Consider the following 21,256-nt stretch of genomic DNA (forward strand, 5'->3'; position numbering starts at 1 on the left):
CCAGGATGGTCTCGATCTCCTGACCTTGTGATCCGTCCGCCTCGGCCTCCCAAAGTGCTGGGAGTACAGGTGTGAGCCACCGCACCTAGCCTAATTTTTGTATTTTTAATAGAGACAGGGTTTCTCTGTGTTGGCTAGGCTACTCTAGAACTCCTGACCTCAGGTAATCCGCCTCCCAAAGTACTGGGATTACAGACGTGAGGCATTGCGCCCAGCCTTGGCCATATTTTTTAAAGCCACAGGCTGATTAATAAAATCTCTGGTGAGAAAGTTGGGTTCTGGGGCCAGGGGCAGGGCCTGGGCCTCAGCCTCGCTGGTTCTCACGCCCTCCCTGCCTGGACAGTGCTCGGCATGCAGTTCAGTCCACACTGATTGACCAGAGGAGGGAACGGGAGTGGGGCAATGGTAAAAGGAGGAATTGTGGTGCACCCAAGACACCTGGGTTGGAATGCCTGCTCCACCCCAGATGGTTGTGCCACAGTGAATTCCTGCATCTGAGCCTCAGTTTTCCTCTCCATAAAATGGAACTCGTTGCTGAACCTCCTCCTTGAGGACTATATTTGGTACTGATGGAGTGGTTGTTTGTAAGCTGTCATGAGAGTTACAAAAAGGTGATGAAAAAAAAGAGAGAGAAATGGGGAGGAGAGGATAGACATGGATGGAGCTGGGAGGACAAGGCCCCGTCAGGCCACTCACCCCGAGCACAGAAAACCCTCACTCTTTTGGAATCAGAGACGGGCACGTTCAAGACAAGCTTGTGGCTGTCGAAGAGCTCGTCGGGGCCATTGCAGCTCAGCACCATCGGGGACATGTCCTGCAAGTCTGGAGAGAGTGGCCCCCTTGAGATCACCCTTTCTCCACCCCACTAACAGGATCCCCTCCCATCCCCGCACCCCACTCCCCAGACAACACCTTGTGTCACTCACCAGCCAGTGACATCAGCCAGCTATGGCTGAGATCAGGCTCTGTGGACCTGTGATTGTCCCGGTCACAGTTCACCAGCAAGATAGCCCCATAGCCCTCAGGGCCCCAGCGCCAGGTTTTCTGTGGCAAAATAAGATGCCTTGGGATCAGTGGGACCCAGGAGGCTCCAGGAAGGGGTTCTAGACATGGCCAGGGTGGGCTGCTTTGTTAGATTGTATACTTTCATATTCTTGGTTTGCTTAAGGATTTTAAAAAGGATTATTTGGGGAATGGAGTTACAGATAAGGCTCTAGACCCACCTCATCCTTGTGCAGTGAACAATCTGCACAACCATACACAATGGCTCCACCCAGCCATCACACTGGAGAAGCAAAAGTGTTACCATACCCAGAAATGGCCCTCAAAAGCTGGCTAAGCTTTAGCTCTGCCTAGGGGGGCAGAGGCTGCCCACCATGACCTTGATGAGGGTCGGGATCTGGAGAATCTTTGGGAGACCCTCCTCATCCCAGCACTCTCCTGGGACCCGTCCCATAGATATCTCTGGCATCTGCCTGCAGTCCTGCAGGATCTGCAAACTGAGGTCTGAGCCAAGGCGGGAAAGATGGCTGGAGCGCTCCCACCTCTGTGGTTGCCACTGTCCCCAACACGCCTCCCCACCAGACCCACAAGGCAGGGCTCACTTTCCCCATTTCACAGAAGGGGGCAGGGAGGTTCTGGGAGGTGAGTCCCAAGCTGCATAGCTGGCCTTCAAACCCAGGTCCTTGGGATTGCCCAGGGCTACTGTTAGCCTTTACGGCACTCTTGCCCACACCTCTGGGTAGACGCCACCCTGCAGTAGGGTCCCGGACATGATTTGTATCATAATTGCCACCATGCCCAAGCACTCTTGTGCAGTGAACTACCTGCACTGCCATTCATGGCAGCCCTGCCCACCTTGTCCTCAAAGCCTTGTGATCCAGGCTGCCTCTCTGGAGTCTTTCTCTTCAAATTGTACCTTCTAGCCCTCCCAGGAAAGCTTCTAGATACTTCCTGTAGGGGGAGGCCCTGAGCCCACTCTGTCCTCCTCCTTACTCTTCAGGCTTTACCTGGGGCTGGCCACCATAGCCTCCTCTACCGGAAGGCTTGTCTTCTCCTTGCCTTCGGTCACTCAACAACCTTTTAGGAAGCACTCCCACATGTGTAGGGGTCCAAATATCGCCCTCAAAATAAAAAAGGCAGCAAGCAAAAGAACCAATCCCAATTTCAAAGTGGCACAAGAGAGACCCAGAGAGGGTAAGCTATTTTCCAGCAGTCACAGCAGGTTGGCTACAGGGTGTAGGTTAATATCCATTCATGCCAACTTGGCTGTCCCAGATGGGTTTCCTACATGGTTGGATACTACAGACCCTGGGAATCCATCATTCTTCTGTAGGGAGAGCACAATCCACCCGGGACCACCCCAAGTTTGCCTTTCAACCCTGCAGTCTTGGAGTTCCCGGGAGGGTCTCACCTTGTCCCCTTGGCTTCTCTTCACCTTGCCTGTGCGGCCTGTGTCCACCTCAAGGGAAATATCTGCAAAGAGATGGAGAGGGGCTGCCAGGGCTCATCCAGCCCCATCTTCACACCCTTAAAGTCCAGGCTGGGCAAACTCTGACCCCGCCCCAAACCCGTGAGGACCAGGATGCCCTGCCTGGGGGTCAGACCCCACACTTGGGAGGCCCTGGTGCCTTGCCCTGTGGTTCTGGGAGTTGAAGGGACCCAAGCCTTTGGCTCTTGAATGACTTGCTTGCCTGTGCATGTCTACCTGCTAGCTCTTGCTGGCTTTGGGGTTCTAGATCATATGCTGGTGACCCCAAAACTCTGGCAACTGGGGACATGGCCTGAGGTTGCAGGGGCTGGGTTCTGCCATTCCATCGCCCTGGGCCCTGGCTGAAGGGGGCACGTTCCGTGCTGGGTCTTGGAGGTCTAATGAGGGTATACATGGGACTCTGGATGAAGGAGGCTTATTGTGGGTCTAGCTGTTGTTCACTGGGCAGTGAAGTTTCTAGATCCTTGTAGTCCTAAGGACTGCTGGGTCTCAATCCCTGTGGTTCCAGAGTGTACAGAAGGTCCCTGAGGAATCCAAGCCCCTCAGTGATAGAGGAAGCTGGCCATAGGTCTTCCACTCCAAAGAATTCACTAAGACCCTCAAACAGGCAACCTGGAGTGGCGAAGAGGGGATAGATGGGCAGCCAGGGAGCTGCTACTTACCGACGCCAGTGAGGTACAGCACGCTGTGGCCCAGGGCTTGGTCTTCCTGCTCCCCATAGTAGGAGACCCTCACCTGCGGAACACGGCCCTAAGCCTGCACGGCCACCACCTTCAGAGATGGCGGGGCAGAGGAGATGGGGGACACACCCTGACAGCCCTACTTAGAGGCACAGGAGGCATGGAGACCCTCCCAGTCTCTGAAGTCCCAAGACTCAAGCGCTCCCGGCTGGGATTCAGAGCTACCTCTCCAGCAAGCAGTTGTGGAGCCCACCCTGGCTCCCAGGGCAGGTGTGAGGAGCAAGGAGGGTGGGGGCAGGGTGGAGGGATGGGAAAGGCAGGGCAGCGCCCAGCAGGAGCAGCTGGCAGATGAGGGAGGAACAGCCGGCTCCATCGACCTAGGCAAGTCTCTTAGCTCCTCTAAGCCTCAGGTACTTCCTCTATAAAATGGGAATGAGAACCTGCACTCCATCATCACAATCAGTGGTCCTGGAGCTTTTAGCATGGTCCAGAATCCATGCCAAGCCCTCCAGCCAGGTCATCCCAGTGAGCCCCTGGGATGGCCCCAGTCAACAGAAGACTGTCTGGGCCCTGCCTGCAGCCCCAGCAGTCCCAGCAGTCCCAGCAGTCCCTCAGCTAGCAAGCAGAGGAGGTGGGGTCTGAGCCCACGGTGGGCTCCTGAGCCCCTCTCTCAACAGCTGCCTCATCCCTGCCCTTTCCCTGTCGGGGAGAAAAGGTTATGTCTAGGATTTGGTGGGTCACTGTGTGCCATGGGTGCCCAGGGCTGGGGCGAGTGAGGAGGGAATCGTCTGAGCTTCGGGCAGGCGATGAGAGAGAAGGTTGGCTTAGGCGTGGGAGATCTGTGCACACAAAGGTGTGGACATGTGTGTGTGCACCTGCACGGGTGGTTGCTGTGTGGTCCTGCCCACACGAGAGTACTGGGGCCTCTTGCTGGGTCTGTGTGTGGGCTGAATACAGGGATTAATGTGAAGTTGCCCATGAATCTGAGGGGGTGACTAGGAGAGCGTGTGTTTTGTGGGAGTACTCATGTGTTCATGTGTGAGACTGGAGTGGTGGTGGAGGTTTGCGTGTTTGGGGCGTCTGTGGCGTTGTGTCAGGATACGTTCTGTGTGTGTACTGTGATCAGCTTTGTGAGGTTTGGTTAAGTGGGGAGTTTGGAATGGGAATTGCCATGGTGGGGCTCTTACCTTGGATGGGGGTGGGGAGATCCAACCCTTTCCTGTGAGAAAGTGGCCTCTTACCTTGAAGTCCCTTAATTCCTTACTGGCTGTGCCCACAGATACAACCATGTCTGCATCAGTGTCCAGTGGCCAACGGGCCTTGCCTATGGGCTTTGTCACGTGTGTGCGGTTGTAGACCATGAAGATCTCCACCCCGGAGCTTCCAGAGACCCTGAAGCTGTTGGCACCCTTGGGCACATCACTGGCAGAGAAGGGAGATGGGAAGAGATCCAGTGCTCAGAGGAGTGGTCACAGTGGGGTGGGGCCTGGGGCTGCCAGGCCATTCAAATGGCACCCCTTAACAGCCAGGCTGGGGAGGCACAGGGCAGTGCCACTGGCCAGGAGACCAACCTGGGCTGGGCATCAGGACCCCAGGGCATAGATGGCAGACCCTTGGACACCCCCAGCCCACACCCAAGTCCCTTCCAGATCTGACACTTCCAAACTCTCCAGCTCAACAGGAAATCCACTAACCCACCACCTCTCACCACCTCCACTGACATTGCTGCGGCCCAAGCCACCGTCACCCATCGCCTGGATCACCGAGCAGCTCTCCTGGGTCCGTGGTCCCACCTGGGCCCCTCCAGTCTGTTCTGCGCACAGCAGAGCATGTTGTTCCTTTGCTCAAAAGCAGTGGTTTCCATCAAACTCAGTAAAAGGCAGACTCCTCTTGAGTAGCATAAGAGGCCCTTCTGATGTGCCCCTACCACCTTGCTGACTGCCTCCTCCCTACTATACTTCGCCTCACTCACTTAGCTCCAGCCACGCTGGCCTTCCTGTTGAGCCATGAAGATGCCAGGCTGTCCTGGTACTGGCTGCTCCTGCTGCATCGACTGCTCCTCCCCGAGATGTCCACAAGGCTCCCTCCCTCACCCACTTCAGGGCTCTGCCTAAATGTCATCTTCTCAGCAAGCCCCCGCCCCCTGCCATCACTCCATTTAATGCTGCACCTTGCCCATCTTTCCCCCTCACTGACCCCCCATCTCCCTTCCCCTGCTCTGATTCTTTTTTTTTTTTTTTGAGACAGAGTCTCACTCTGTCATCCAGGTTGGAGTGCAGTGGCACGATCTCTGCTCACCGCAACCTCCGCCTCCCGGGTTCAAGTGATTCTCCCACCTCAATGCCAGTCAACTGTCCATCTTTCTTTTTGGCAGGTCAGCTCCACAAGGGCAGGAATTTTATCTGTTTTGTTCACAGCTGCATCCCCAGCACCTATAACAGTGTCTGGCATATGGTAGGTGCTCAATGAACACGTGTGAATGAATGGATGGATTCTCACTTTCTGCCACTCTGCAAAAGGGGTCCTTCTGCATATTCTCCCGCCTTCATCCTTTCCTGGACCCCTAAAAAACCACCCAAATATTCAGCCCTCTAGAGAAACCAAACCCCCTCCACAACCTCTGCCATGATCACTTGGCCCCATCAAAAAACTATCTCCATTGACTGCGGTGACAATAGTCCTAATCACAAGTCCTACTCGGTGCTCCCTAATGCTCATCTCAACCCCCCAAAGCAAAGATTATAATTCCCATTTTACAGATAAGGCAGGAGTGTGCAGGGGCCCCAGAGCCCCCGCAGACTGCTGGCAAGACCCACCACCCCCATCCCCCACTCCTGGCCTTATGATCACCATGTTCCACAGCACTTTGGGGGGCCCTCCCATCTTACCTGCTCTTCCTCTTCAGTTACATCAGTTACCATGGAAACCCCAAGTCTCCTGGACTCTCATCCTCTCGTTTGACTCCATTCCCTTTCAATCCCAGCCACCATCATCTGCACAGTATCCTCAGTCCTGCCCCCGACAGTTTTCTTGACCTTGTACTCTAAAGGAAGCCTGCCCCCAATAGCAGGCATTGCCTCCCCTGCAGCCATCTCCATGGTGACTGCTTCCTCCTTACTCCCTCCAGCCCCTGGGCCTGGAGGTGGGCAAGGGTCCTTCATGCTCCTCAATGTCCCTTCCAGATCATCATCTTTACTCCGCAAACCCCCAGCTTTGCATTGACATTTCCAGACTCCACCGCCCATCTACAGGGACGCCCCTGCACACCGTCGCTCTGTCCTCATCTCGAGGGTGCCAGCTCCTGCCATGTTCCTCAGCCTGCTGCCGTCACCAGTTTATACTTCAATGGCGATGTAGATGGTGTGTTGCACCCTGGTCCCTCAGCCCCTTGACCTCTCTTCCAATGCTCATGACCTCCACCTGGCCTCATCCCCGCCTTCCCGGGGCAGGCACTATAGAATGTCATTACCGAAAAACTACACCCACTACAAGCTCCCCTGTTAGGAACCCACTCGGGCACCGCTTCCCAATATTCCAGCTCGCTCCTAACACACCAATGCCACCAAGCCTTCAGCCCAATGGGACGCTTGACCTTTGAAGGCTGAATCCTCTCTACCCACTTCCCACTGCTATCCCTCACCCCTCATGTTCCCTCTTCCCTTCCCCAGCATAGTCCCATAGATCCCATAGGCCCCCACTGCAGCCACCCCCTTGCACCACTCCCTTATCTTTTGCTCATCCTTCCCTCTCTTGAGTTGCCTGGCAGAGCTCCAGCTATACAATCAGATCCAGCTTTCCACGCTCTCTGCACCTGCACCACGCAGCTGACCACGGTTCACTTGGATTCATGACTGCTGACCTCAAGGGATGCATGACATGCCTGGTGCTCCTACAGCATTGCTCCAGGCTCTTTTCTCTTTCAGTGTCCTAGAGGACTATGTCCTATCTTCTCCTGTTTCCGGAAGCCTCCCCGCTCCTCCCCCTCGTCACTCAGAGCCTTCAACCTCCCTCCTTCCACCACCTCATCTCCCTCCTGAGACGAGGAGTGAGCTGCCTGGGCTCTTGCCCAAGACCAGCCCTCCTAGGGGCACATCCCCTACTCAAGGGCATCACCGGCCTCACCTCTTCTCCCCTCCCTTGCAGCCAGCACACAGACATGGTGAATATCACTTATCCCCAAACTCATTCTCCTTTGACCCCCTCATTTCTTCTGCTCCCTTGATACCTCCAATTATTTCTTCTCTTTGCCTCTGCAACCTGCCTCTAATCAGACTTTCCTCCCCACCACAGCAAGGAAACCCCATCATTGCCAAACCCAATGGGTCTTTTCTCTTCTTCCCCTCGTTGACTTGTCAGAGGCACTTGGCCCAGATGATCACCTGTCTTTGAAACACTTTCCCACTTGGCAGCTGGGACACGGGCTCTGCTTGCTCTCCTCTGACTCCCTGGCCTTTCGTCTGACGCCTTTGCTGTGTTACCCCCCTTACCCCCAACTCCAGGCAGTGGTGTGCTGGCAAATGTTTAACAACCAGCTCTCTGGAGTGGGGGGTTCTTATGCACATATATGTATATCTAAATTTATTATAAATTTTACTGATATAAATAGTGTGTAGCACATAATGTAAAAATAATAACATAATACATATTATTCTTTATTGTAAAATGTATCATAAATTCTATGTAGTCCATTGATTCCTCCAGATGCCCTCTCTTGCAACTGTAGTCAACCTGTGGTTGCAATTTGACCATGATTTGGCCAATGCAATTGCATCTCAGTCTGTTTATTCTTTCCTCCATAAGTGTATTGTCACTAAATCTGATATGCGACGTAAACGTTGGTTGATATTTTTGTTTACATTCATGAATAAGATGAAAGGGAAACAATGAAGATGCATGCCACCCTTCATTCATTCATCTAGGATGTGAGCAACTTCTTTGCTGAATCAGATAATCCTGGAGTAATATTTCATCAATTTTTGGACTAACCATAATGTCATGGCTATAGATGCAATATACTTTTAAATTTAGTTGGCATTGTTAACCTGTCTCCATCACTTTCTGAACTCTAGACATTCAATAAAACCATGAATGAAGCCCTGATTTGTAGCCTCTACCAATGTCTGTGCTGTAAATACTCCCACTCTGGCCAGTTTCAAGTTACCAGCCCAATATCATTGGACTCAGAGTTCCAAAGAGATGCATAATAGCACCTCGTGACATCACTATTTCCACTATATATAGACGATGGTAGAATGCAGTAAAATAATTAAGCGGTGATGAGTTTCAGTATTGCTGCCTTTGTTTTTCATATAATTTGTTTAATTGTGTGCACAATTTAATTTTAAATAGTGTCTGTGTTGAACAAGGGGCTCATAACCTTCCTAAAAAATAAACAATCAGATCTCCTTGAGGAAGGACCCTGGTACATTGCCAAAAACTTACACTGCTCCTCTTTCTCCCAGCCTTCCCCAAGAGGACGCACAACTTTTTACCGGGGTGACTGTCACTGGGGAAAAGGAAGTAATCGTACGTTTCCAGTTCTCCTGCACACTGGCCCTGAACGGGTCTAGGAGACCAGAAACATCACTGCCGCCCACCTGGCAGAGCAGGGGCTCATGGAAGCCAAGCGATCCATGGAGTTTCAGCTCAGGTTCATCTCACAATGGGTCCAGGGAGCCCCTGAGCCCATCTGTGGTTCCGCCTCACCCCAACACGTTCCAAAATGTGTAATTGAAATAGGCAATTTCACCTATCCCCAAACTCATTCTCCTTTGACCTTCTCCTTCGGCTATGGCAGAATCCCCACACTGGTACTCTTCAGAGTGTGGCTGGCCCCAGCACACCTGGCTTAGGGCTCAGCCTCCCCTCTCCTCCTCTCCTCCCCTCCCTCCCCTCACCTCTCCTCCTTTCTTCTGTCTACACCCACTCCCTTGGTTTTCTCCACCTGCCACATCAATATGGTTAGAACTCCCAGACTTCTTGTTTTTCTGAGTTTCTCCCTGGGTGTCTACCAGGCATTTTATTTTATTTATTTTTTGAGACCAAGTCTTGCTCTGTCACTCAGGCTGGAGTGCAAAGGCCCGATCTTAGCTCACTGCAACCTCTGCTTCCTGGGTTCAAGCAATCCTCCTGCCTCAGCCTCCCAAGTAGCTGGGATTACAGGAGCTCACCGCCATGCCCAGCTAATTTTTGTATTTTTAGTAGAGACGGGATTTCTCTGTTTTGGCCAGGCTGGTCTCAAACTCCCGACCTTAAGTGATCTTCTGGCCTTGGCCTCCCAAAGCGCTGGGATTACAGGCGTGAACCACTGTGCCCGGCCCTTCCAGGCATTTTAAATTTCACACGTCCAAAGCCAAAAGCCTGCTTCCCCATGCCCGCTCCTTCCCCACTTCTTCAAACCTGCTCCTGCCCAACCCACCGTAAGTCTGTCCACAGCATCTCCCCCTTCCGATTCAGCCTCACCTCCTCTTGTTCCCTCACTCACACAGCCAGCCCCTCAGCAAATCCCATCAGCACCACCTTCACAGCAACTGCAAACACTGACTGCTCTCACCTCTGCCACAGCTCACACCCTGTCCAAGCCACCAGTTGCCTCCACGTGGATTTTTATCATAGGCCGGTGCCCTGCTTCCTCTCTCTCCCCACAGTCCAGCTTTAACACAGCAGCCAGAGGGACCTTTTAAAATAGAAGTCCCGTCGCATCCCTCCTGCTCAGAGCCTGTCGCCAGAGCCTGTGTGGACTCCCAGGCCTTCCTGATCTATTGCTTTCCCTCCCCACGCCCTCTCGCTTCGTTCCCTGCCCTTCCTTAAGCATGCCAGGGCTGCAGCTCTCTCTACCGGGAATGTTCCTGTCACTGATCCCTGCAGTCCACCCAGCCCCTCACTTCCTTCCCTCAGGGTAGCATACGAGGCCCTTCTGATGTACCCTTCTTGCCTGTTGCAAATGGTGTGACATGAATGACACCATGAGCCTGGTGCCCCAGCCCCAACTTCACTCCAGCCCATGGCACTGGCCACCACCTCCCAGCCACGTGACAGCTCTCCCTCTAAAATGCAGATTTTTTTTTTCTGTTTTATGCTGTCTGCATTGCTGCTGTCAGCTCTGTATCCAACTTAGTGCCTGGCGTGAACTAGAGGCACAATCAATGAGTTCTGGACAAGGACACAGTGACTCAGGACAGTGGAGTGGCTTTCTCAGGACTGCCCAGCTGGGAGGTGGCTGAGCCATGATTGAATCCAGTCGGCCTGGCCCATGAATTCCAAGAGCAAGTAGCCACAAGCCCAGGGCACCCAGCTGGCAGCAGAAGGGTTTCTAGCTCTTGGGGGACGCCTGCTCCACCCTACTCAGGGACCACCAGTGCCAGACACAGCCCTTTCAAGGGAAGCAGGACTCTGTGGAGCCAATCCCCAGCTTTGGGCAAAAGTTGACATCTCCAAGTCATAGCCCCCTATTTGGAGTCTTGGTAGAAAATTGATGATGATGATGATCATGATGATGGTGATGATGACAGAAGGGGGAAGAAATGACAGGTACAATTCCTCTGGGGCTATCAAGACCCTCCAAGCCCAGCCCAGCTTCCTGTAGTCTGGATCTGCTCCCTCCCCACCCCAAACTTGCTCAGTAGCTCGCACCTCTGTTCACCTCTCTCTGGGGTGCTGGGCTCCTGGTCTCAGTGTCTCACTCCCCTGTGAGTGACAGATGAGTGGGCAGTGCCTCTCCTGTGAGTGACAGATGAGTGGGCGGTGCCTAGAGGGGTTGGGCCTTGGGGGAAAGGTGGCTTCCTGCAGGCGACAACTCCCGCAGGCATGAGGAGGGGCCTGTTCTAGTCCCAGCCCTACTGCCTTCAAGACTTGGCTCCCATCATCCCCATCCAGGTCAGCTTCAGCTACAGAAGAGCAGCAGGTACCCCAGCAGGAGCCTTGAAGACCACCAGGAAGAGGCAGGAGGAGGGGACTGCTTATTCTCTCTGGCACCCAAGCAAGGCAGGTAATGCCGGGCATGCCCTGCGCTGCCTTTGATTCTCATTCCCTTGGCATTGCACCCCTCCCCTGCCCCGGGGCTGGGAGACGGGGCTCACACTGCCTTTCCTTATCTCTCAGGTGCCCAGATCAGGTGACTGGCCATGGATGAAGGGCTGCCCTTGGGAAGTGTGACAGGCAGGAGTGGGAGCTTTTGGGGAGCCCCAGGCCACCCCACAGTGGGCTGTGCCGTGCCAGCTTTCCTGAGCTGCTCCCGGCTTCCTCTGAATCTAATAATTCCCTCCAAGATGCTTCTCTTTGGTGATGTCTCATGATGTAGCCCCCAGACCTAGCCAACTCCCAGAGATGCAGTATTGGCATGTCCCCAAGTGCATAGTAAGGTGAGGTCATGGATTTGAAAGCACCCCTCCAAGTTAAAAAAACCAAAATCATTACCACTACAGGAGTCACCCCTCAGGTGTCCTGGCAATCACTGTTACATTTATCATGGTTTCCACTGTTATGCTGATGAACCAGCCCCTCACCAGGTTCGCTCCCCCATCTCCGCTGGGCAGGGTCACGGCAGGGGTGGGGAGCGGGGATCTTTTGCATTCTTCAAGACCCACTTCAAATGCCACCTCTTCCATGGAGTGAAGTGTGGGGTCTGTGTGGAGCATGACCTCAAACTGGGTCACTCAACTGCCTTGATTTTCCTCTGCTGTAAAATGGACATAATCCCAAGAGCTACTTCCTAGGCCGTTGGAGGGATTCCCCGAGATGGTGACTTCTCAGCCTTAGATGCTGTCACCATGGTTACGATTACTCTTCTCAGAGTCCCCACACAGCCCAACTCACTCCAGCCAGAAACCTGTTGCTTCCTCTGTGCCCCCATGGCCCTGGTTCAGACCTTCCTGGTGGCCACTTCACATCTTGTCTGTGCCACCCAGAGCAGCATCCTCCTACTCACTCTGCAATGCCTGCCAACCTCATGCCCAGAGCAGGGCCAGTTGCATCAGATTCAATAAAGAGGCTATGAGCAGGATGGGGTGAATTCTTAGAGCATCTCACCAAAGGAGACGTGGAGGGTGGGATGAGGAGTGCAAAACCAGCTACTCTCCACCCCTGCCTGCCTCCTGTGGTAAGGTGCGGGTTCACCCACTGGTTATGGCATAAGGCAGCATGTTCCATGGGCTCTAGTGGGGCAGGGAAAGAGCCTGCATTTTCAAGCACCTGCCACGTGCCAGGCACATGCTTAGCTTTTGCTATCCATGATCTCATCTCGACTTCACTCCAACTCCTGCTTCCCGACCAAGGTAGGTGTTACTTGTCACAGGGTAATGATGGCTGGTAATGCAGGAGTAAAAGAATTTACCAGGACAGTTGTATGCAAAGGAAAGCAGATTGATTACAGAAAATAGGAAAATACATCGCCAGAGACACGACGGTCAGCCTTCAAGAAAGAAGCCTTTCTCTGGGGTGCAAGAAAGAAGCCGACAGCAAAGAAACAGAGACTTGCTGGGGATTTTATAGGATGATGTTTACGCTGTCTGTTGAAGAGGGTTTTGTGCCAAGGCCGCGAGAAGCTCAGTTGCAGGGGTCTGGTGAGAGCTGGGCCCAGGAAGATGGTGAGTTATTTGCACAGGAGGGCTGTGTGTCCTGGACCATGAAGAAAGGTCCAGGCTCGGACCTGAACGGCTTTCTTTTTTTTACTTTTCCCTGCTCCTACCGGCCTGGCTCCTTTTCCCTAGTGAAGACTCCGCATTACTGTCCCCACTTCACAGATGAAGAAATCTCAGAGAGGTTAAGTAACTTTCTCAGGTCACACAGATGGCAAAGTGAGGCGCTGTCCTGCCTGGTATTAAAATGAGTGCATGTGTGCCCTGAGCATGCCCCTGTTGGGGACTGGAAGGGGGAGACTATCGGGAATGTCGGAAGGAAACAGGAATGTGTTGAGAGTGTGCAATGTGAGCTCCTCTGCATGGCTCTTTGGCAGCAGGCCAGGGAGGCCTAGGGAGGGTGGCAGCACCGAAGCAGGAAAGCCACAGCCCCCTGGCCCCACCATGCATCTACATACAAGGGCAAGGGCAGGCGGGTGGTGCCTGTGATCTTCTTGTCCTTGTCTGCCCTAAAATGACAGAAGAGACCAAGGAGCATCTTGCATAGGGAAGGCCTTGGGTCAGAGGCGGGCCTCAGAGGTCATCCTGGCCAGCCCCCTGCCCGCTCCCCAAGACAGACAGCTCACTACCTCCACCCCTCTCTGCTTTGACAGCTCAGGTAATTAGAAAGCTTTTCCTTTTGCGTGGCTGCAACTTGCTTCCCAGAAGCCTCGGCCCACTGGGGCTCCACAGGCCAAACTTTACGTCAACAGCTCAGAAATGTACCACCTGGTCTCTAGGGAGAAGAGAAATACAGCAGTCACAGAGAAGTGCTTCTCTGCCAACTGTCCTACCCTGCAGTTTGGACATGGCCAGATCCTGGGGACAGAAACCGAGTGGGTGGGGGTGGGGGCCAGTGTGCTCTTGGGGGTCATCTGGGGCACAGCGTTGGGTGAGTGGTGGGGGCAGGAGAGGGAGAATCAGGCAGAATCAGATGACAAGGCTGAAGAGCAGCCACTGCTGGCTGAGCCTGTGGCTCCCCTGCATACCTGGCCAGGATCCTGCCTGCCAGAAGCCCTACAGGTACCAGCCGCTAGGTGTCCTGGAATGAAGCCACAAGAAATGCCATAGGGTCAGCCAGCAGGGTCCAGCAAATCTCCTGGGGTGACCAGCTCCGTGGGCGATTCTGCTTGGAGCCAGGAATCTGCCTGGAGACTGACAGTCCCAGGGTACTGGTCGCCACCCCGTGAGCTCCAGCGCTAAAGGCCAGCAGCTCCCCTGGGGCACACAGGGCTCCCATTAGTGCTGCCAGTGACTCTGCCTCAACGTACCTTCCTGGATACCTACTATACATCAGGTTCCACTCTGGGCACCAGGAAAGCAGAGACAAATCATCCTCGGCTTTGCCTTGTGGGATCCACAAGGGGCAGGTCCATCAGAGTCTACGGAGGGTTTTTACTCCATTCTCTGATTCCATCCCCATGGCCCCCGCCTGCTAATAGGGGAGCGATTATTCTTCTCCCCATTTTACAGAAAATGAGCTGAAATGCAGAGAGGTCACACAGAGGGTGATGGGGCACAGCTGTGCTTGGCCCCGCCTGGATCTGACAACAAAGCTCATCTGCTGCCCTGCCCTCACTTCACCCCTCACTTACCCAGCAACGTAGAAGAGTGCCAGAGCCTGGGCAGTCGCAGGGTTGGGCTCACAGAATTTAGAACCAGGTGGACCTGGGTCCAAATCCCAGCTCTGACATTTGTGGGCTGTGTGGCTTCAGAAAAGTCTCTCAACCTCTCTGTGTCTCCATGTGTCTGCAAATGGGGATTATAGTAGTCCCCATCTCACAGGCTTGTTGTGAGGTTTAATTGAGATAGTGCAGTGAGCACTTAAAACGGGGCTGCCGGCCGGGTGCGGTGGCTTACACCTGTAATCCCAGCACTTTGGGAGGCTGAGGCGGGCAGATCATGAGGTCAGGAGTTCAAGACCATCCTGGCTAACATGGTGAAACCCTGTCTCTACTAAAAATACAAAAAATTATTTGGGCATGGTGGAGGCAGAGGAATCGCTTCAACCCAGGAGGCGGAAGTTGCAGTGAGCTGAGATCGTGCCACTGCACTCCAGCCTGGATGACAGAGCAAGACTCCATCTCAAAACAAAAACAAAAACAAACAAACAAACAAAAACCAGGGCTGCCCTCATGATCATTACTGCCACAGAGGGCACCTGAAAGGCATGGAGGAGTGGGCAGACCTGGGCAAAAGAGGACACAGGGCCCTGTGGTCAAGAGGACCCTGGCACCTCCCTTCACTCTCCTACCTGACCAAGAAAATGGGTCAGGTGTGCAATCGTTGAAACTCACATCCTGAAATTTGTTTAACTCCCCGACTAAGATGGATGCTTCTCACATGTGGCCATGGGCCGTATCATCACCGAGTGCCAGAGCCCAACACAGCGCAGGTGCCCAGGAGCAGACTGCCCTGGGGAAAAGACCACAGGAGGTTCTTTGAGATGTGAGGTGTGGGCGCCAGACAGTGGGAGGGGCAGCTCCAACCCCCAGTCCCCTGGCTTGCAACCCTGGCTTTAGCTTTCCCCTGGGTCCTCTCCCGGGGGCTGGCTGGGGCTGATGGAGGTTGAGGGAGGGCAATGGCTGATATCCCAGACCCTTCAGCATGCTCAGGCATTTTCTCAGGAGTCAGGAATTACACATGATGTGGCTGTGCCCTGTCTTCTCCCTCATTCACAGAAATCACACTAGTGGGTGCCTTATGCTCTGTTATTGCTTGGGGAGGGGCACGCCCAGAGAGCCCAGGCTGAGGGCGCAGGCTGAACCAGCCTTCTTCCAAAGTGGAGCTCTACCCAGCCAGGAATGGAGTCTGGAGAAGAGGGACAACTTGCACTCACTAGTCTTCCCAGAAGAGGTAAACAGGGGCTGGGGACCAGACTGTCCCTGAGAGATAGGGCCCTGAATTTAGAGTCCAAGTCATGAGTCACCTCTCCTCTCCCCAAAGCATGTCCGTGTTCTTTGGATTGTGGAATTCCTCAATGCAAAATGGAAAAAATAGGTGGGGCGCAGTGGCTCAGGCCTGTAATCCCAGCTACTTGGGAGGCTAAGGCAGAGGATCACTTGAGCCCAGAAGTTTGAGGTTGCAGTGAGCCATGGTCACACCACTGCACTCCAGCCTGGGTGACAGAGCGAGACTATGTCTAAAAAAAAAAAGATAAAAACTGATGCCGGGTGAGACGGCTCACACCTGTAATCCCAACACTTTGGGAGGCCGAGGAGGGCAGATCACCTGAGGTCAGGAGTTCGAGACCAGCCTGAACAACATGGCAAAACCTTGTCTCCATTAAAAACATGGGGTGGTGCATAACTGTAGTCTCAGCTACTTGGGGAGCTGAGGAGTGCAGGAGAATCACTTGAACCTGGGAGGCGGAAGTTGCAGTGAGCCGAGATCATGTCACTGCACTCCGGCCTGGGCAACAGAGCAAGACTCCATCTCAAAAATAAAAATAAAATGAAATGGATAAAATAAGGGTGGCAGCTTCGCAGGTACAAACAATAAGGGATGTCACTCCTATTGGGAGTGACGTGGAAGAAAACAGGCTCAGAGATGCTAAGTGACTGGCCCAAGATCACACAGCCTGCAAAGACCAGCTGGGGGTAAAAGGGATGGGAGTTAAGAAGGGAAGAGGAGAAGGCTCGGAGTGAGGAGATATTCCAAGACTAGGATCCAGGAAATGCCAGGAAGGGGTAAGGAGGCGGAAAGCGGAGGGCCTCGGGGGCCAGAGGGAGGGGGAGAGATTCCCAGCCAGTCCCAAAATGGCAAGTGGCAGCTAGGACCCAGGGGAGCAGGGAGTTCCACAGAATTAAGGGGTGGCTGACCTCTGAGGCCCTTCCTGATGTCAATATTTTATGTTTCAAGAATGCCACCCTCCATCATTCTGAGTCCAGTTTCTACAACCCCCAGACCCATCAGGGTCCCTTGGAACTTGCGGAGGACCCCAGCTTCATATTCTCCAAGGACCCTGAAACTTGAACTTTTAATGTCTCTTCTGATGAAGAGTGTCCTTCCTACCATAGTGACACAGTGACAGGATGGAGCAGAGAATGTGTCCAGCCAGCTGCCGGCAGCCTGTCACTCGCTGGAAATTAGTGTTGGAGTCAATCCTATAATTTTCCCCTGAGGAGTACAATTATGCCTCATTGTTCTTCTGTACAAGTTAAAAGCATTAATTTACTCGATGTACACATTACATGTACCACAAGTTTTCAAATTCTGTTTTGGCATTTTCATTTTCTGAAATATAGGGATTTCCAGAAAATGCATCTGAGAGGCCTGCAGAGTCCCTTCTCCCTGTGCCCCTCCAATTCTACCACTGTCTGATCCCGAGTCAGTCTTGCATTGCTGCTTTTGCAGGGGTAGGGAAGGCTTGAGGGGAAGTGCAGGAGAATGTCCCTGTCGCCTACAAGGCCAGCCTTCAGCATCCCAAAGAATAAAAGTTCTTTATGGCCTCCAGCCTGGGGCTCTGGTTCTGGCCTCTGGGCAGTCAAGGAGGGCCATGCAGGACTGCAGATGGATTCCTCACACTACCCACCCCTGTCTTTATTGGCATGAGCCACCTGAACTCCTTAGACAAGGACAAGGACAGCCAGGGCAGTCTGGCCAGATCCAGGGAGTCAGAGTGGTGAGCTAGCCCACTGGGGTGTGGGGGTCAGGGTGGTGAGCTAGCCCACTGGAGTGTGGGGCATCAGGATGGTGAGCTAGCCCTCTGGGGTAGGGGGTGGACAGGGTGGTGAGCTAACCCACTGGGGTCGGCGGTGGACAGGGTGGTGAGCTAGCTGACCGGGGGTAGGGGTGGACAGGGTGGTGAGCTAACCCACTGGGGTCAGGGGTGGACAGGGTGGTGGGCTAGCCCAATGGGGTGTGGGGTTGGACCTGTAGCACATGCTGAGTGGAGGATTCCTAAGGGTTTCCTAGGCTGGGACACCCTGGGGCACACAATTACCCTAAACACAAATGTTTCTCCAAATAACCAGTTCACACAGCCCCTGGGGGAATGAATCACTTCCTGTGATGTCATCCCCACACACCCATCTCCTGGAGGGCTCAGACTCCCAGCGGCTCAGGTGACTGGCAACACCTCCTCTTCTGGGGGCTTCCCCCCTCCCACCAGTAAGACCAACTAGAAACTCCATAGTCACCACCAACACCCAGGTGAAGGTTCCTGAAGGGCTCTTGGGTGGAGGTGCCCCGTGTGCTCACTCAGGATCCCAGAGCAACCTCTGCCTCCCAGAGTCAACCAGAGCACAACAGCTATGAATAGCCCAGGCAACTTCCTGTTGCCCCTTCGCTGGGCCAGGGCCTGCATTTGAGGATGCTAAGGAGCTTTATAGACACCCTATGCTCCCAGCACATGCAGTCTGAGATGTCCTTGTCTCCTCCTACCCTCTCAGGTGTGAGGGAAAGAACAGATGCTGGAGAAAAGGGAACTCACAGAGCTACCAGAGCTGTGAGCACTGCCAGGGCACCCACGGTGCAAGGGGCCTTATACATGCACGGCCTCATTTATCTTCCCCTGAACCCATTATAACTGGCGTTATTGTTTCTTCATTTTTGGATGTGGAAACTGAGGCTCAGAAGTACAGCAGCTTGCCCAGGGTCACACAGCCACGCCTGGAGCCAGCCTGAGAATGGAGTGTGTTCGACTCCGGGGTCTGGGTACTTCACCTCCACAGTGAATTGCAGAGCGGACTTGGCTATCTCACGGGGGCTCAGATGAGGAAATGAAACCCAGAGAGGACTAATAACTTGGCCCGCATCAGGCAGGAAGTCAGTGGCAGAGCTAAGACCAGGTCTCCTGGCTCCCCATGAAATGCTTCTGGCCTTAGCAGCACTGTGTAGAGCCAGAGGTTCTGAAATCACCTTCTAGAAACAGTCATGCCCTCAGATGAGAGCAGAAGCCTGAAATAAGAAGAAGGGGGCCTGCAAGGGACCCTTTTTACTCTTGGTGTGAAAGTAGATTCCCAGATACAATGTGGGATGCCTAGTTAGATTTCAGCTCCAGCGGCCAGGCATGGTGGCTCACGCCAGTAATCCCAGCACTTTGGAAGGCCGAGGTGGGTTGATCACTTGAGGTCAGGAGTTTGAGACCAGCCTGGCCAACATGGTGAAATCCCATCTCTACTAAAAATACAAACATTAGCAGGGTGATGGTGGGTATCTGTAATCCCAGCTATTTGGGAGGCTGAGGCAGGGAATTGCTTGAACCCAGGAGGCGGAGGTTGCAGTGAGCCGAGGTTGTGCCACTGCACTCCAGCCTAGGTGACAGAGTGAGACTCCATCTCAAAAAAAAAAAAAAGATTTCAGCTTCAGCCAAACAGCAGATTTTTTTAGTAGAAATATCTCCCATGCAATATACTAAAAAAGCTTTTTGTTATTTATCTGAAATTCAGACTCAACTAGGCATCCTATATTTTTATGTGCTAAATCTGGCAAGCCTGTGTTAACACAGGGCAGGAGACAATGGGGTCTCTGCTGCCCACCTAGACCCGAGAGACCCAGCCCCCCACTCCAGGGCTCCCAGCAGCAGCTTAAAGTCAAGGTTTGGTTTCCATGGCTCCTGGTTCTCCTCCCTAGCCCTGCCACTGGGGTCACAGACCACTGGCCAACAGAGAAGCAGGGAGGGCTTCTCGGGCAGAGGATCACTGGAGGCCAGGTGGGCAGCTGGGTCTTGCATACCTTAGCCAGACCAGCAGGTACAGGGGCTGAGTCCCAAGAGGGAGATAGGAGCTCAGATCCCACCCGGTAACAGACCCCAGCCCCCAGCCCCTCTTTGAGGGAGACTCCCACCATGAGCCCCCTATCTGCAAGGGGTTCAACACCACCTGGTCCAGCAGGGATGGAATCCATAGACAGCCTGTCAGAGTTGGAAGTGCCGCCAGAGATCACCAAATCCAATTCCCTTAGTGGTCAGGTAGGGAAACTAGTCTCCAAGTCCCCATCTGGGCACAGCCAGCACAGGAAAGATTTGGGTCAACAGGAGAAGCAAATGTTACTGCTGCCTCCTCAGATGTCATCATTGCCACCATCACTGCCATCATCGCCATCGTCACTGTTCATTACCATAATCACCGTGATCACCATCATGTCACAGCAAACACGATCCCCAGCCTTCTTGCTCCGGGTTCTCTCCTCATATTAATTCACCGAATATTTCCTAACCACTCCCAACCATCTAGTTACCCCTGGCTGACCTCCAAGGATCAAGCTACCACACATGTCCCTTCGCCTCAGAGAGATAGGGGCTTGGCAAGGAGTTGAGGGATGGGGAGACCGGTTCTCTTCCCCGTCTTGAGCCATCTGATGTTCCACACAAGTTCTACCTAGGTGTCAGAATTCAGGGCCCAGATCCCAAAGCCTGACCCCAGGGCTCAGAGTTAGAATTCTAAGGCCGGACTCTTATCCAGGGGCTTGAGGCCAATGTCCTGAGCCCAGTGCCCAGAAGCTGGGGCCCCAAGGAGGACCTGACCAGACCCTAGTTCCTTCCTCCCAGGCTCCATAGCCAACTGCACCTTCTCTGCTATCTCCTGCCAGCATCCTCTCCAATGTGCCTGACTTGTCTATCAGGCACCCACCGCATTGACCTCCATTCTAAATCAGCTCTCGGCAGCCAGGTGAGTGCCTCCCAGCTCTTACCTGCGAACGTCCACGTGTGCCGCGACTCCCACCACACACACCGCGTGGGTAGGCATCTTCAGGGACAGCTGCGCAGCTCTCTTTGGGGCCATCCTGTCACCTGGCTCCCAGCCTCCTAAAACAGCTCCGGCTCCCCAGCTCCCGTCCTGGGCGCTTCTTTGCCAGGAAGAAGTGTGAGTTCTGACTGGTTGGTGCCTCCTCCTCCCTTTTAATTTCACCCTGTGACCTGATTAGCTTGCCTGAGCCTGGTCCCCACCTCCTGGCTCCACACCCTCCTCATTCAGGGCTGTCAATCCAGGAGGTCAGGGTGCCCATGGCCTCTCTGGGAGATGGGGAAGGGGAGCTTCAGCTGGCGACCCCGGGTGGAGCAGGGCTCAGCTGCCAACAGGAGACCCTCCAGAGCTCCCCAGCACCCCCGTCCTCCCCTCCAAAGACTCCTTGTGCCTGAACTCCTATTGCAATGATGTCAGTGTTTCTGAGGACTGACTATGTGCGGGCTCTGCCTCTAACCACCTGTGATCCTTATCAAATCTTTTAACCTCTCGGTGACTCAGCTGCCTCATGTGTAAGTTGGCAGCTATAACAGTAGTACCTGTCCCACTGTGTTGATGTGGGAAAGACATGAGTTGTACGTAAGAAGATTAGCACAGCTCCTGGCTCTTGGTGTTCACTAAAATGCTAACAACTATGACTTGTATCCTCATTTTGCAGGTAAGAGAATCATGGCCGCAGGCCTCACTGCTAGTAAGTGGTAGAGTTAGAACTTCCACGCAGGTTCACCCGTCTCACCACACAATACCACCCTCACCAGGTGAGGGAAGGCCCTTGTGCCCAGA

At 53.7% G+C, this 21,256-nt stretch overlaps 1 protein-coding gene across 1 annotated transcript in view; it reads right to left on the bottom strand.

The window, feature by feature from the left end:
- Positions 1–20,925, bottom strand: part of PADI1 (peptidyl arginine deiminase, type I) — a 40,019-nt gene extending 19,094 nt beyond the window's left edge. The window contains exons 1-6 of the mRNA XM_011934054.1: positions 20,421–20,925; positions 4,413–4,593; positions 3,154–3,226; positions 2,414–2,475; positions 927–1,044; positions 697–822 (exon numbers count right to left, since the gene is read on the bottom strand). Of these exons, the coding sequence (XP_011789444.1) occupies positions 697–822; positions 927–1,044; positions 2,414–2,475; positions 3,154–3,226; positions 4,413–4,593; positions 20,421–20,512 (652 nt within the window). The 5' untranslated portion in view covers positions 20,513–20,925. The remainder of the gene's footprint in view (positions 1–696; positions 823–926; positions 1,045–2,413; positions 2,476–3,153; positions 3,227–4,412; positions 4,594–20,420) is intronic.
- Positions 20,926–21,256: the final 331 nt, after the last annotated feature.

This window comes from Colobus angolensis, unplaced genomic scaffold (assembly GCF_000951035.1).
Source record: "Colobus angolensis palliatus isolate OR3802 unplaced genomic scaffold, Cang.pa_1.0 Scaffold130, whole genome shotgun sequence".
NCBI classification, from domain to species: domain Eukaryota; kingdom Metazoa; phylum Chordata; class Mammalia; order Primates; family Cercopithecidae; genus Colobus; species Colobus angolensis.